Here is a 13,188-nt window from a genome sequence, read left to right as displayed (position 1 = left end):
TCTTTGGGGTGTTCATGGAGTGAGGAGCCTGTGGTAGGTGATGAGAAACCAAGGACATGACTCAGTGGTGTTTACATGATTTCATGTTATCTGGACAAGAGGCTGAATGGAATTCAGTTCTTTATTGAGATATCTGGTTAAGCCAAGCATTTGTCCATAATTCCATCTTCAGTTCATTTTTCCATTGAGGAAGAAACAGAAAACTCATGGGTAGAGTCTGTTGAATTCCTGAAATTCCAGTTCATTTGTAAGTCACTAATAGGTAATAATATACATACATATTAAATATATTATAAAATAAATGATGAGATACTTTAAGAAAGTGCTTTTGAAATATTGAAAAGTAATTTTTGTCTACATCTACTTTTCATTTTGCTTGTTCAACATTATGCTCTTGAAGACTGACACCACTATAAACTGATTTTGAGATATACACTAGTGGTATCTTAACTGGGGAAATGTTCCATCTTACTCTTAAAAATATAGGCCCCATCTCATCTTATTCTTAAAAATACTGGCTCTGGTGCCAAAGGGGGCACCTTTTTGTAGAAGCATTATTTTGTCTCTTACCCTATGTCTTGCCCATGAATCAAGAGAAAACCAATAATGTCAAGTGTTTGATCCATTTACACATTTCTGCCCCCTTACTCTCATCTATAAGGAGACAGCTTTTTGATTGTAAATATTCACCTCTTTGGGCAAATGACAAATAATGTAGCTGTGTTACCAACAATAGAAAAAAAACATACAAAACCATCCATAAAACATGTTATCTGGCTAGCAATAAAGAATGACATGATAAAAAAAGAATGGCATGTTAAATTATGGTACTTCTCAAAAATGGCATATTACACAATTGTTAAATGGTAATAGGGAACACTGCATAGAAACATGAAAACATACTTAGCATATAAATAAAAGGAGAAGAAAACCACACAATTATAATATTTAAGGTGTATGTGGGGGAGTCCTTGAGGATGATATGCTAAAATGGAAATACAGTAGTTCTGTTAGGATAGTGGGGCTGTGGATTTTCAAACAATTTTCTTTAATGTTATAAAGTAATAATAACAGTGAATTTACCGAGTAAATGATGCTATAGGTGCAGAGTGGAGATATTAATAAATAAACAGAGGTTGGATATTACAAAAGGGAAAAGCATTTAAAAGAATGAGTCTTCTTTCCCTACCTGTGCCAGCTCAGTGGGTATTAAGACTTAGAGTACTGAAAACATTTCCAAAGGACCTGATTGGAAGAGAGTCTGAACTTAACTATATCTGGATTTTGTTTGCTATGATTGTAGTAGAAACTAAGCTGTTCTAGCTTGGGTATCTTGGCTGAATTTACACTTTAAAATCAAGAAGCAGGGCGCCTGGGTGGCTCAGTTGGTTAAGCGACTGCCTTTGGCTCAGGTCATGATCCCGGAGTCCTGGGATTGAGTCCCGCATCGGGCTCCCTGCTCAGCAGGGGGTCTGCTTCTCCCTCTGACCCTCTTCCCTCTTGTGCTCTCTGTCTCTCATTCTCTCTCTCTCAAATATATAAATAAAATCTTTAAAAAAAAAATCAAGAAGCAGTTTGGAAAAAGAACTCATGAGCATAATAGATAGGAATATTGAACAAGAAAAAGTCAACAGAAATAATTTCAAAAATAAAATGCCTATTTAAAATCAAGTTGAAATGACTATTTGGATTAATAGCAAGTAAAAAAATAACTAGTGCCTACTTCGATTTATGTCTGTCTGAAAGCTCTTACTGGATACAGGGAATAGTCTTCCTGTCTATTACCATTTGCTAATATTAACCATTTGCTAAAACTGTTGACTAGAATGAGCTGCTGTTTTCCTCTAACAAGCTCAGACACTTTTCTCATCTTGTTTTCCTTCTCTTCCACCTCTGTTCAACAGAATGGCTGCTTTCCCCTGAATACTACTTAATGAGTGTTGATTTGGGGCACTAAGCTACCTTGCTATATATTAGGAGGGCGTTACCTAATGTAAGATGTTAAAAAAATTCACACACACAATCACGTATTTTATTCTTTCTGGTCAGAGTTAAGCCACCCAGTCAACATTTGCAAACCATTATTTTAGCACTGCAGAAAATTCCCTCAAGAGCATATTTAGATACCTTAAGTATCTTAAGTAGGTGGGTGGAAGAAGATTGAAGTAAGTTTCTTCTGAAATAGAACTTGAAAATGTGATAAAATGTCTTAGATTTCTAAGCTAGTAATTAACTTTGGATTTGGACATTGGAGTGTGTGTGTGTATGTGTGTATATAATATCAAGGGGTTTGAGCTGATTCCAAGAAATCAAAAAGTAACTTTTCTACACCTTAAACCATACCTAACACTACAAGCATCTCTTTTCAGACCCTGTATAGGATTTGCTGAGTCTTTGTGAATATCTCTCTCTGCTGTCTTGCTATCTCTTCATCTCTGAAGAGGTCCACAAATGGCAAGCAGATTAGAAGGGTTTTTTTTTTGTTGTTCAAATTAGAAGCTTTTATTCCTAAGGGAGTTATCCAATAATTTTTACCTTCATTGAAACATGATTTTCATCTTTTAAATGCCCTAGAATTATTAAGAGGTATTGTGATTTTAGGAAACTATTTTCCCTCCATGCCAAATCCAAAGTGAATTACATTTATTGCATTTATTGGATTATTTGGGGGCTATACCGATATCAAAAAAATTTTATCCTTAATTAACATCTTCATTTTATTCCCAGAAATGTATTTGTTGAATAAATAATATTTGGCAATAAAACAAATCTGCTTTCACATATCTACAAAATTCTTTTGAGTAGTAGTAAGAATTCAATCCATGTCATATAATTTTTATCATGAGTTGCATTAACTTTGGCATGCATTTTGCTGTATCTCATTCCCTGGCATTATATAAAGTGTCATTGACATGATGCCATAGAATATTCAAACTGGGAATGAACGATAGACATACTCTAGTGTAAGTCGGTCCCACTCCTCCCTGATTTCTGAAGAGTGAGAACTGAGGTACAAGAAGATAAAATTTGCTTAAGATCACACATCTCATTTTCTGACATTTAAGCCCTACTAAAAAAAAATCATACTCTTTTGATGTTGAACTTGGTTTGGAAATTGTGATTTTTAAGGGCATGGTTCTTAAGACTGAATGATTGCTGCACTTAAAGACTTGCAGAACTGGACCTGAAATATACAAAAGGGGTATGGCTAGAATTTTTGTCCTCAATTCCCTTTGGGAGAAAGTGGCTGAAACTATCTGATCATTGAAAATAAATCATCATTCTTTAAAGGATGCAAAATATTTTGATCTGCAAGATGAAATATACCATGATTTCTCTATATAATTCAATATTTCTCTTCAACAGGGACTAAATGGTATTTTGGCTGATTGCCCTCTTGTCTATTACAATTAAGCAAGTGAAATAGGAAATACATTTTAGGATCCCATTGTGCCTTTTTCCCTCAGCAGCAAAAGATTAAGTATGAAATAAAACAGACCCTGTCATGCAATGCTCACTGATTAGGTGAACTTAATAAAAACTGAGCTTTAGTTAAATCTAGTAGATTAACTCGTTTCATTGGCATTTATAGTCTTTGGGAATGTTGAATAAATGTACAAATAATGACACTTCCAGAAGTTTAACCATTACATTTTATGTAAATTCTGCATAAAGTTCAAGACTAATGTATTGACTTCATAGTTTTCAGATTTTAAAAGGCATATAGGAATAGTTATTACCAGAACTCCCAGAAATGTTAAAGATACTTGTATACATATATAAAACCAATTTTGACTTGATGAACACAAATTCTAATCTATGAAAATATTACATCAAGTCATTTTGTACCTGATGAGGAAATTATACATGAATGATAGTAAATATTAAAAAACACTTAAGATAAAGACCCAGTAAATCAATTTAAACGAAGAGTTTAAGAAGGAACATAGCCATCTAAAAATGTTAGTTTTTTACCTAGCTGGTCACACTTTACTTTATTTGAAATCTCTGATCTTGTCAGAGGATAATATAAAACTCAGTTACATAATTCAACTGCCTTTAACTCCCCTTTCTCCAAAAACCATCCTACCTATGGAGGGAGTAGCTTTTCTATCTTGACTTTTTTTTCTTTCAGCAAATAATAAGTGTGAAAAGCTTTCACCAGATAAAAATCATTTCATACAATGAAGCACTAAATTGTTTTGTCTTTCAATTTATTCAGACTGAAAGCAGGTCAGTTTCCCTATGGCAAGCCCATGTATCATTTCATGCCTGATATCTGCAGCCCACTCTAGGTTTATCTTGATTTTAGCAGATGCTGAGTAGCACTTTCTGGGTTATTTTACAAAACATCCAACATGGTTTAAAAAGAAATTGGAACTGCTTCTTCTCCTACCCACTGCCTCTTCCAGTGTCCTTAACCCTCATCACCCTTCCCTAAAATGTGTCCCCAACATGCCTATTTACATGGCTTTCAGGCACCCGAAGCTTGCACACCCATCACATACCAAGTCAATTTCTAACAGTTTGAAGGCTGTTGGAGCAGGGCAGTTTCCTTCCCCTAGAAGCTGAATGTAGTCACGTTTCTATCAACACAGCGACTCTTGTATGCAAAGCTTAGACTATTGTCTCGTGATCCCACCTGCCTTGGCTCTGATTGATGTAACAACAGTATCTGTCATAGGGACTGTTCTGCTTGTAGGAGCAAACGATGATACTGTCCTGGGGCACAAAGAAGATGCTGTCCTCAGGCTCCGGGCAATCAGATCTGTCCCAGGCTGAGCACTTGGCATCCAAGCCACTGTAGGCAAGGGAACTGCCTGAGGGACAGTAACCATCCAGGTATCTGGATGTCTCCTCCTGATGCCCGCTCTGGACCAGGCTCTGGCGTTCTCCTTCCGTGGGTGTGGGGGTGGTGATGTAACTGGCCACAGGCACCTCTGTCTGCCCCTGGCAGGGGGGCTTCCCCCTGAGGCCTGCCTTCTTAGCCAGCTCATCTGAGCTTCCCTTGCCTGACTCCAGATCTGAAGGGGTCCTCAGCAGTTCCACCACATCCTTGTCCTTGGGTTTCCGGAAGCAGGGCAACTTGCGGACCCACAGCAGCTCATTTTCAGGCCACTTGGTGCATCCCTCGGTTTTCCTGGCCAGGGCAATGGCTGCGATGCCTGGTAAGCAGATGGCTGGCCCGATGGCCAGGAGGGGGATGTTTCCCAGCGTCTCTCCTTTCATCCCAGAGACGGTGAACATGAAGCCAAAGACCAGAAAGACACTGACCAGGGCCACCACCAGCCCAGTCCTCGGGTTTATGTCATCAGGCCGCATCTTTCACTCCATCCAGATTAGGGGCTGCTTGCTGGCTAGGGAGCAGCAGTTCTCTCTTCTGTCAGAAGCAAAACCACAGTGGGTTAAAAAAAAAAAAAAAAAGAAAAAAGAAAACTGAAGTCAGTTTCCCACCCACCAACTCTCTAGCTCTCTTACTCGTCTCTCTCCACTTGTCTGTCAATCACGGTCTCTGGGTCTCTGTTTCTTCCTCTGTTTCTCTCTCTCTCTCTCTTACTGTCTCTGTCTCTTTCATATAAACATCCACCGACTGGGGTCACTGAGGTACCTGAGGTTTCCTGCCGTCTCCCAGGAGCAGGGAAAGAAGCCAGTCTGAGTCTCCTTAGAAACCTCCACAACAGCTGTCCCCTCGGCTCTCTCCCTTGTTTCTGGAAGGAAAGCCTCGCTTTCCCCACTGACTCTGCATCCAGGAGGTGGGACGTGGGAGCGCGTCTTTCTCAACAGCGCCCGTCGGTCTCCAGAGCTCTGGGAGTGGAGTGGAGGCACAGCCCAGCGCCGGGCTCTGGTGCTGGAGGGAGGAAGGACTTAGTCTGGGAAAGAGGGAAAGCAGCGCGCGAGTCTGGCCTCGTTACATCACTTTCAGAGCAAGCTCAGAAGCAAAGACGGACGCGCGGGGGCGCGAGGGGTTCAGACCCCGGGGAGAGCCACCCGGGCAGAAGAGGTTGCCCAGGGTCAAGTCGGGGTGCTGGGAGCAGCTGGGGATCGTTCCGCCGCTGCCTAGGAGGGCTGAGCAGTACGGCAGCAACTGCCTCCGTGCCTGGGGAGGGTCTGGGGGTGCGAGTCTGCGGCTGGCGGGAGAGCGGAACTCTGGACGATTTGCCCAACCGGACAGCCTGGACTCCGAGTTCAGGTCCGAGGGCCAGAGGGTGCTAGCTGGACATGGCCCTCGGGGACCTGGACCTTTCTCCAGTTACAAATCTGGGTGATCCGACCCGACTGATAGCAGAGCTCCCAGGGGGTTCTCTGACCGCGGGTTTCTCAACCGCGAGACTCTCGGGGCTCAGAGGGCTGCACTGCTCCAGGGTCCCGCTGCTGGCGGACTGCTCTGGGTCCTGGCGCTGGGCGGCAGCGGTGTGTGCAAAACCGCTCCGGCGGCAGAGTAGGCTGCGCTGCCAGAGCCCACAGGACCGGCTCCCAGGCTGAGATAGTGGTGAGGAGTAGGTGTCAGGTCTTGCTTGAGACTTTGGGGAGTCACCAGAGTCCTTCCCCCCTGGTCTTCCAGCTCCGGACCCTCGAGGGGGTGGCCTTGGAGACGGGATCCTACTCCAACGCTGTGGTGGCGCCAGCCAGGCCGGCTAAGTCAAAGGAGAAGGGCTCTCTGACCCGGATCCCCATCCTTGCACTTCGCGCCTGACCCCCACCTAGCGAGGAGAAGGCAGGGCCTTGAATGGGAGGGTTAGGCCCACCAGCTCACCATACAGCTCTAGCTTTGGGCGATTCTCTCTTCCCTTGCAGAAGCTGGTGTGAAGAACCTGTTTTCTTCCCACCGCAGTGGGGGATAGATTCCTTTGGCCCCAGGAGCAAGACTGTTTTTCTTCAACAAGGCTGTCCATTTAAGGTAGATGAGGAATAGTGAGGAACGGGAAGGAGAGGAGCGTTCATTCTTTCATGTCAAGGCACTGCAGTGGAAAGAACTTTGAAAGAGCTTTCACATCCAGACCTTCCCCTGCTTAAACAAGCTATGTGTTCTTGGGCAAGTGACCTAACCTTTCTGAGAGTCAGTTGACCCATCTGCAAAATGAGAATAGTACTATCAAATGTGTGGGAAAGCATTATGAGAACTAAATAAATATAAAGCACAATGCTTGGTAAGTGGTCCTTGTTCACAAAGTGGTTGTGAACCACTATATATTTGCATAGTATGTCATAATCAACATAAGGCATGAGCCAAATCATAGAGAGCCTAACTGTGGGGCTAAGCACCTTCGATTTTATCCACTAGGCAATGAGAGCCATGGAAATATTTTCAGCAGGGATCAACACGAAAGCATTCCATTTTGTTGACTTGGTGACAGAAGATTAGAGGACAGGTTGCAGGGGGTAAGAGTGGAAGCAGGAAGACCTTCTAGGAGGACAGTTCAGTCAGCTGGGCAAGGCATGATATGGGCCTGAACAATGCAGAGACTAGGGGTGGTTAGAAGAAAGTGAATTTGGGTGCCTGGGTGGCTCAGTTGGTGAAGCGACTGCCTTCGGCTCGGGTCATGATCCCAGGGTCCTGGGATCGAGTCCCGCATCGGGCTCCCTGCTTGGCGGGAGGCCTGCTTCTCCCTCTCCCACTCCCCCTGCTTGTGTTCCTGCTCTCGCTGTCTCTGTCTCTGTCAAATAAATAAATAAAATCTTTAAAAAAAAAAAAAAAGAAGAAAGTGAATTTGAAGGATATTTAAGGGTAGAGTCAAGGATCTTGGATCAAAGGCAGTAAGAGGGTAGGAATCAAGGTTGACTCCACATTTCTCACTCATTCAACTGAGTAGATCAGGAATCAGACTCCTGATTTTCCATATCATCTATTGTGTGTGTGTGTGTATGTGTGTGTGTGTGTCCTTTGTACTCATGCTCATTAGATAGCTGCTGTATTTCTGGACATAGAATCATTATCTTGGGAGAAAGAAAGGGGGAAAGGCAAAGGGTAAAAGTGAGATGCCAGCAGTTTGACCATTTATATCAGGATATCAAACTTTATATCAAACTTTATATCAGGAAAATAATTGTTTTCTTGACATTCTCACCAAGTAGATATACATCTGGTTATATCTAGTTGGCCAGAGGTATGTCATATGGGCGACCTCTAGATGCAAAGGAGCCTGGGAAATCATGGTTTAATTTTTGACCAGGTTTATTGCCACTCTGAAAAACAATCAGGATTTTGTTAGCAAGGAAAATGAGAATGAATAGTGGAGGGGGGAGGGGGCAGCTAGCAGTGTGTGGGCCACAGTTACAGAACACGTCTCCCTTCTTGAAACCTTCTCTTGCCCTGCCTTTACCAACACCATTCTATCCCAGTTTCCCTCCTATTCTCTGGCCACTCTTGTAAACTATTTTGTAAACTCTTCTTTATTTTATTTATTTTTATTTTTAATAAAACCCTTAGATGTCAGTATTCTGCTGGTTATACCCCTGTTGCTCCCTTTTCCTGATTTCTTTTCCTGCTTTATAATAGTTTTAAACACCGAGTGGGAGGATGCTGACTCCTAAATTTCTCTCTTTAACTTTGTCTTTTTTCTTCAGTTTCAGATTTGTAATACCTAATTTTCTGCTTGATAGCTGTCTGTATGGCACACAGACACCTCAAACTCAACATGACCCCAACTGAGCTCATTGGATTTCCTTCAGACTTGCTCTTTCTCATTTGACCCCAACTGAGAAGTTTGTAATTGTCCTCCATTCCTTTCTTTCCCTAACAACCTGCATCCAGTAAGTCACCCAAGTCATCAAGTGTTACCTCCTAAATCCCTGATCTTATCCTCTTCTACCTGTGACCTGAGGCAAATCAATTTTACCTCCCTGGGTTTTATTTTCTTGTGAAACAAGGACTTTGGATGAGGAGCTCGCTGAGGTCCATTTCAGCTCTATCATTCCATGGTTCTCTGACCGTCACTTCTGCAGGGTAGACTGATGTCATTGTCGTGTAGGTGCTGTGACAAAAGTGCTGGAAACCAGGTTGGATTTTAAAGAAGCACCATTGCTGAACAAAGACCTCTGCTCACTTGTAGGAGCATCTAATTCCATTCTGACTTTTAAGCCATGCAGTTTATCTACTTAAGCATTAGATAAGACCCATGCATAAAACCACAGGAAACTTCAATTACTGTTTAATTATAAGCCTGATTCTCAAAGCAGTTCCTTCTTAGAAGTAATTTCAGATGGTCTTTGAACAGCAGGTATACTTGCCCAAGCCCAGTAGCAAAAGTGGGTGGGTGGGTGGGGGGAGACATCATTCAGGGTCATAGTAATCAGAGACAGAAAAGGCATTCTTAGTATTTAATTCCTTGTACAGGCTGATTGCAGTAGGATTTTAAAACCTTAAGCAGGGCGCCTGGGTGGCTCAGACGTTAAGCGTCTGCCTCTGGCTCAGGTCATGACCCCAGGTCCTGAGATCGAGCCCACATCGGGCTCCCTGCTCTGTGGGAAGCCTGCTTCTCCCTCTCCCACTCCCCCTGCTTGTGTTGCCTCTCTCGCTGTGTCTCTCTCTGTCAAATAAATAAATAAAATCTTTAAAAAAAACCAAAAACCTTAAGCAGTTCTTGTAATGCTATAAGCATATATAGCTATGTACAAAAGCTTTTCATCAGAAGAGAAAAGAAATTCAGGTTGGAATGAGGCTTTGGCATGTGGGTGTTTGAGAAGGAAATGAAGAACCTTTTATTTCTGAAATCACAGAAAACATGGGATGCTAGAATTTGAAGATACTTTATAAAATATCTACTCTAACCCCCTTTATTATACAGATGAAATCCAGAAAGGTTCCATTCCTGCAATATTACTTGAGTATTTATTATGTGCTTGGCACTGTGCTAGGTGCTAGGGATATAAGTCAAATGGGATATGGTTTGCCTTTATAGAACTCACATTCATAGAGCAAGATATATGTATTAGTAGGATAGGATAGATTATGCCATGGCAACAAAAGACTTCCAGACCTCAAGGGCTGTATGCTCATACTATGTGTCTGTGATGGGTCAGCTGCAGCCCTGCTCCAGGTTGTCTTCACTCTGGTATTCAGGCTGACAAGGCAGCCTCCATTTGGGACATTGCCAGTCCATTGAATCCAGGCAACTGGAGGCCCTGCACTGATCCTTCACTTCAGTGGATTCTTTCTTTGGCTCCTCTAGCTATGCTCTTCCCTATAGGCCAAAGTGATGTGCCTCACCTGGACGCCTTCTTGCCCTTTCTAGACCATGTGATAGGTACCCACAAACCTAGAATTCCCTGCCCAAACAGCCCCATACCTGCTTCCAGGGCTTGTGCACAGCTCTTTGCTAAGTCCATCCTCCGAAGTGTTGACTGTACTGCAGGTATGCACATCCGTAGGCCTGTGGGGTGGTTAAGGGACAGCTGTGTTTTTGAGTATGGATAAAGCTCTGGCATGCAAGATGGGGTGTCTATACTCTGCCTGTCAACCCCTTCATGGTTTAGAACAGAGCCGGGGATGGGAAAAGAAAGGCAGCATTCATTTTATTTTTGCCTGGAGCCTCACACATGTTAGAGACAGGTCTGGTTGAAGGTTTTGGGGAAAGGAGAGAGAAGTCCTAACTGTCTTAACAGGCTCCTAGCTGTTTATAGAAAATAGACTTAAGGTAGGTCAAGGGCAGAAGCAGGGAGAGCAGTTGAGATACTATTGCAACTGTCCAGGCAAGAGATGATAGTGACTTGAACTAGGGTGATAGCAGTGGTTGTGGCAAGAAGTGGGTCAGATTCTGGATATATCTTAACCTAAGCTGACAGTATTTGTTAATAGATTTGGGATGTGAGGGAAACTGAGTAGTCAAGGATGATTCCAATACTTGAGATTTGAGGTGGGAAATCAAGAACTTGAATTTGGACATGTTCACTTGATATATCAAAGTTGATAGATGTTGATAGAGTTGGTGTGCAGGTCTGGATTTTGGGAGAGAAGTCTGAGCTGGAGATAATAATTTTGGGAGGACCTGGGACATGGCTAGCATCAAAAGCCCTGGGCCTACTGAGATAACTTAGGGATCAAGCACTGATAGGTTTGAGAAGTCCAAGTACTAATTACTAAGGAACATCAACTTTTTGAGGCTAGGGAGATGAGGAGGAACTAGCAAGAGACTATGAAGGATTGTTCAGTGAGGAGAAAAAATGAAGACATGTCCAAGAAGCCAAAAGAAGAAAGCATTTCAAGGTGGGGGCATCAATTCTATTGATAGATCATGTATGAAAAGGACTAAAAAATAATCACTGGACTTAGCAACATGAAGGTCATTGGTGACCTTTAGAAGAACAGTTCTGGTGGAGTGGATGAGGGTGAAAGCTTGAATAAAATGAGTCTAAGAGAGAATAGGAGAAAAGGATTAGAGGTGGAGAGCAGAGATAACTCAAAAGTGTTCTGCTGTTGAGGAGAACAGAGAAATGAGATGATAGCTAGAGGTGGCCATGTGGGGTCAAAAGAGAAAACTTTTTAAAAGATGGGAGCTCTCTTAGCATTTTGCTTGTAAAGATGTAAGAAATGTAAATTTAAATGGCCATTTTGTTAATCCATTAAATTTGTAAATATAAAAAATAACACCTATGCTGGGGCGTGATGTGCTAAGATGAGCACTCACATGTATTGATGGTGGGAATGTATTGGTACTAACTCTTGAGTGGAAGAAATATGTCCAGATATGACAAGAGCCTTTTAAAAGCTCCTACCTTTTACATGACCATTATATTGAAAACTGTCAACAATTGGTATGTACTAATGGACAGAACAGACCCAGGCACCATGTAAGTAAATTAATTGGCATTTACTTATCTCAAGGTGAAGAAGGAAGTCCCCACAGCTTCACCAGTGGGCACACAGATGAGGATGGTAATGTCTGAGTAAGGAGGGTCACATCTAACCCTCTAGAAGCAACACAGTTTCTCTATAGGTTTACCATATATACATAAGGCTTATTTTCATGAGTCAGATCCAGGCCTGCTCATAGCCTGGCCTCGTGTCTGCTGAGACCACCTGATATGACAGCAGGGTACAGTTCATGAAGCGTAAACAAAATCCTCATTATTGTCCTCAGACTCCAATGGCCCACACAACTGGTATGAGTACTTTCCTGAACTCAGTGCTATGGAAACAGAATGGCAGCCACTTTGTGGAAATCTCTGAAAGTCAAACAAATTAAGACTTTAGATGAACTATTGCTGCATTGTCCAATACCATAGCCATTAGCCACAGATGGCTATTTAATTTTAAATTAATTAAAATGAAATTAAATAATAATCCAGCTTCTCATTTGTGCTATCCACATTTTTTAAAAAAGATTTTATTTATTTATTTGAGAGAGAGAGAGACAGAGAGAACATGAGTGGGGTGAGGGGCAGGAGGAGAAGTGATGTGGGGCTTGAACCTGGGATTCCAAGATCATGACCTGAGCTGAAGGCAGATGCTTAACCAACTGTGCCACCCAGGCACCCTGATCCACATTTTTTAAAAAGATTATTTATTTATTTATTTATTTGAGAGAGAGGGTGCACAAGCAGGAGGAGGGGCAGCGGGAGAAGCAGGCTCCCCGCTGAGCAGGGAGCCAGATATGGGACTCAGATCCCAGGACCCTGAGATCATGACCCAAGCTGAAGGCAGATGCTTAATCGACTGAGCCACCCAGGCGCCCCTATATACTTATGAATTTTTCAAAATTTCTACTCTTATTTTATAATAAGAAAAAGTATTTTTTTAAAAATTTTATTATGTCATGTTAGTCACCATACAATACATCATTGGTTTTTGATGTGGTGATCTGCGATCCATTGTTTTCGTATAACACCCAGTGCTCCATGCAGTACGTGCCCTCCTTAATACCCATCACCGGGCTAACCAATCCCCCCTCCTCCCTCCCCTCTAAAACCCTGTTTGTTTCTCAGAGTCCATAGTCTCTCATGGTTCATCTCTCCCTCCAATTCCCCCTCCCCATTTTCCCCTTCCTTCTCCTAATGTCCTCCATGTTATTCCTTATGTTCCACAAATAAGTGAAACCATATGATAATTGACTTTCTCTGCTTGACTTATTTCACTTAGCATAATCTCCTCCAGTCCCATCCATGTTGATGTAAAAGTTGGGTATTCACCTTTTCTGATGGCTGAGTAATATTCCATTGTATATATGGACCACATCTTCTTTATCCATTCAT

General features: G+C 42.4%; 2 protein-coding genes across 2 annotated transcripts in view; one reads left to right on the top strand and one right to left on the bottom strand.

Annotated features, from left to right (window-relative positions):
* Positions 1 to 13,188, top strand: part of LOC145717041 (uncharacterized) — a 199,117-nt gene that overhangs the window by 55,097 nt on the left and 130,832 nt on the right. The gene's annotated exons all lie outside the window — the stretch shown is intronic.
* Positions 3,698 to 6,270, bottom strand: TMEM215 (transmembrane protein 215). The gene is made up of 2 exons (XM_031038745.2): positions 5,609 to 6,270; positions 3,698 to 5,380 (listed from the first exon to the last, which is right to left on the bottom strand). The coding sequence occupies exon 2, from the start codon at positions 5,320 to 5,322 to the stop codon at positions 4,618 to 4,620; it is 705 nt and encodes a 234-aa protein (XP_030894605.1). The 5' UTR covers positions 5,323 to 5,380; positions 5,609 to 6,270; the 3' UTR covers positions 3,698 to 4,617.

This window comes from Leptonychotes weddellii, chromosome 14 (genome assembly GCF_054177405.1).
Source record: "Leptonychotes weddellii isolate Sample4059 chromosome 14, ASM5417740v2, whole genome shotgun sequence".
NCBI classification, from domain to species: domain Eukaryota; kingdom Metazoa; phylum Chordata; class Mammalia; order Carnivora; family Phocidae; genus Leptonychotes; species Leptonychotes weddellii.
The sequence above is the reverse complement of the archived record's forward strand: the minus strand, read 5'-3'. Positions and strand labels throughout refer to the sequence as shown.

Excerpts from the sequence above, each read along its gene's own strand:
- TMEM215 (XM_031038745.2), bottom strand. The coding sequence starts at position 5,322 with ATGCGGCCTGATGACATAAACCCGAGGACTGGGCTGGTGGTGGCCCTG.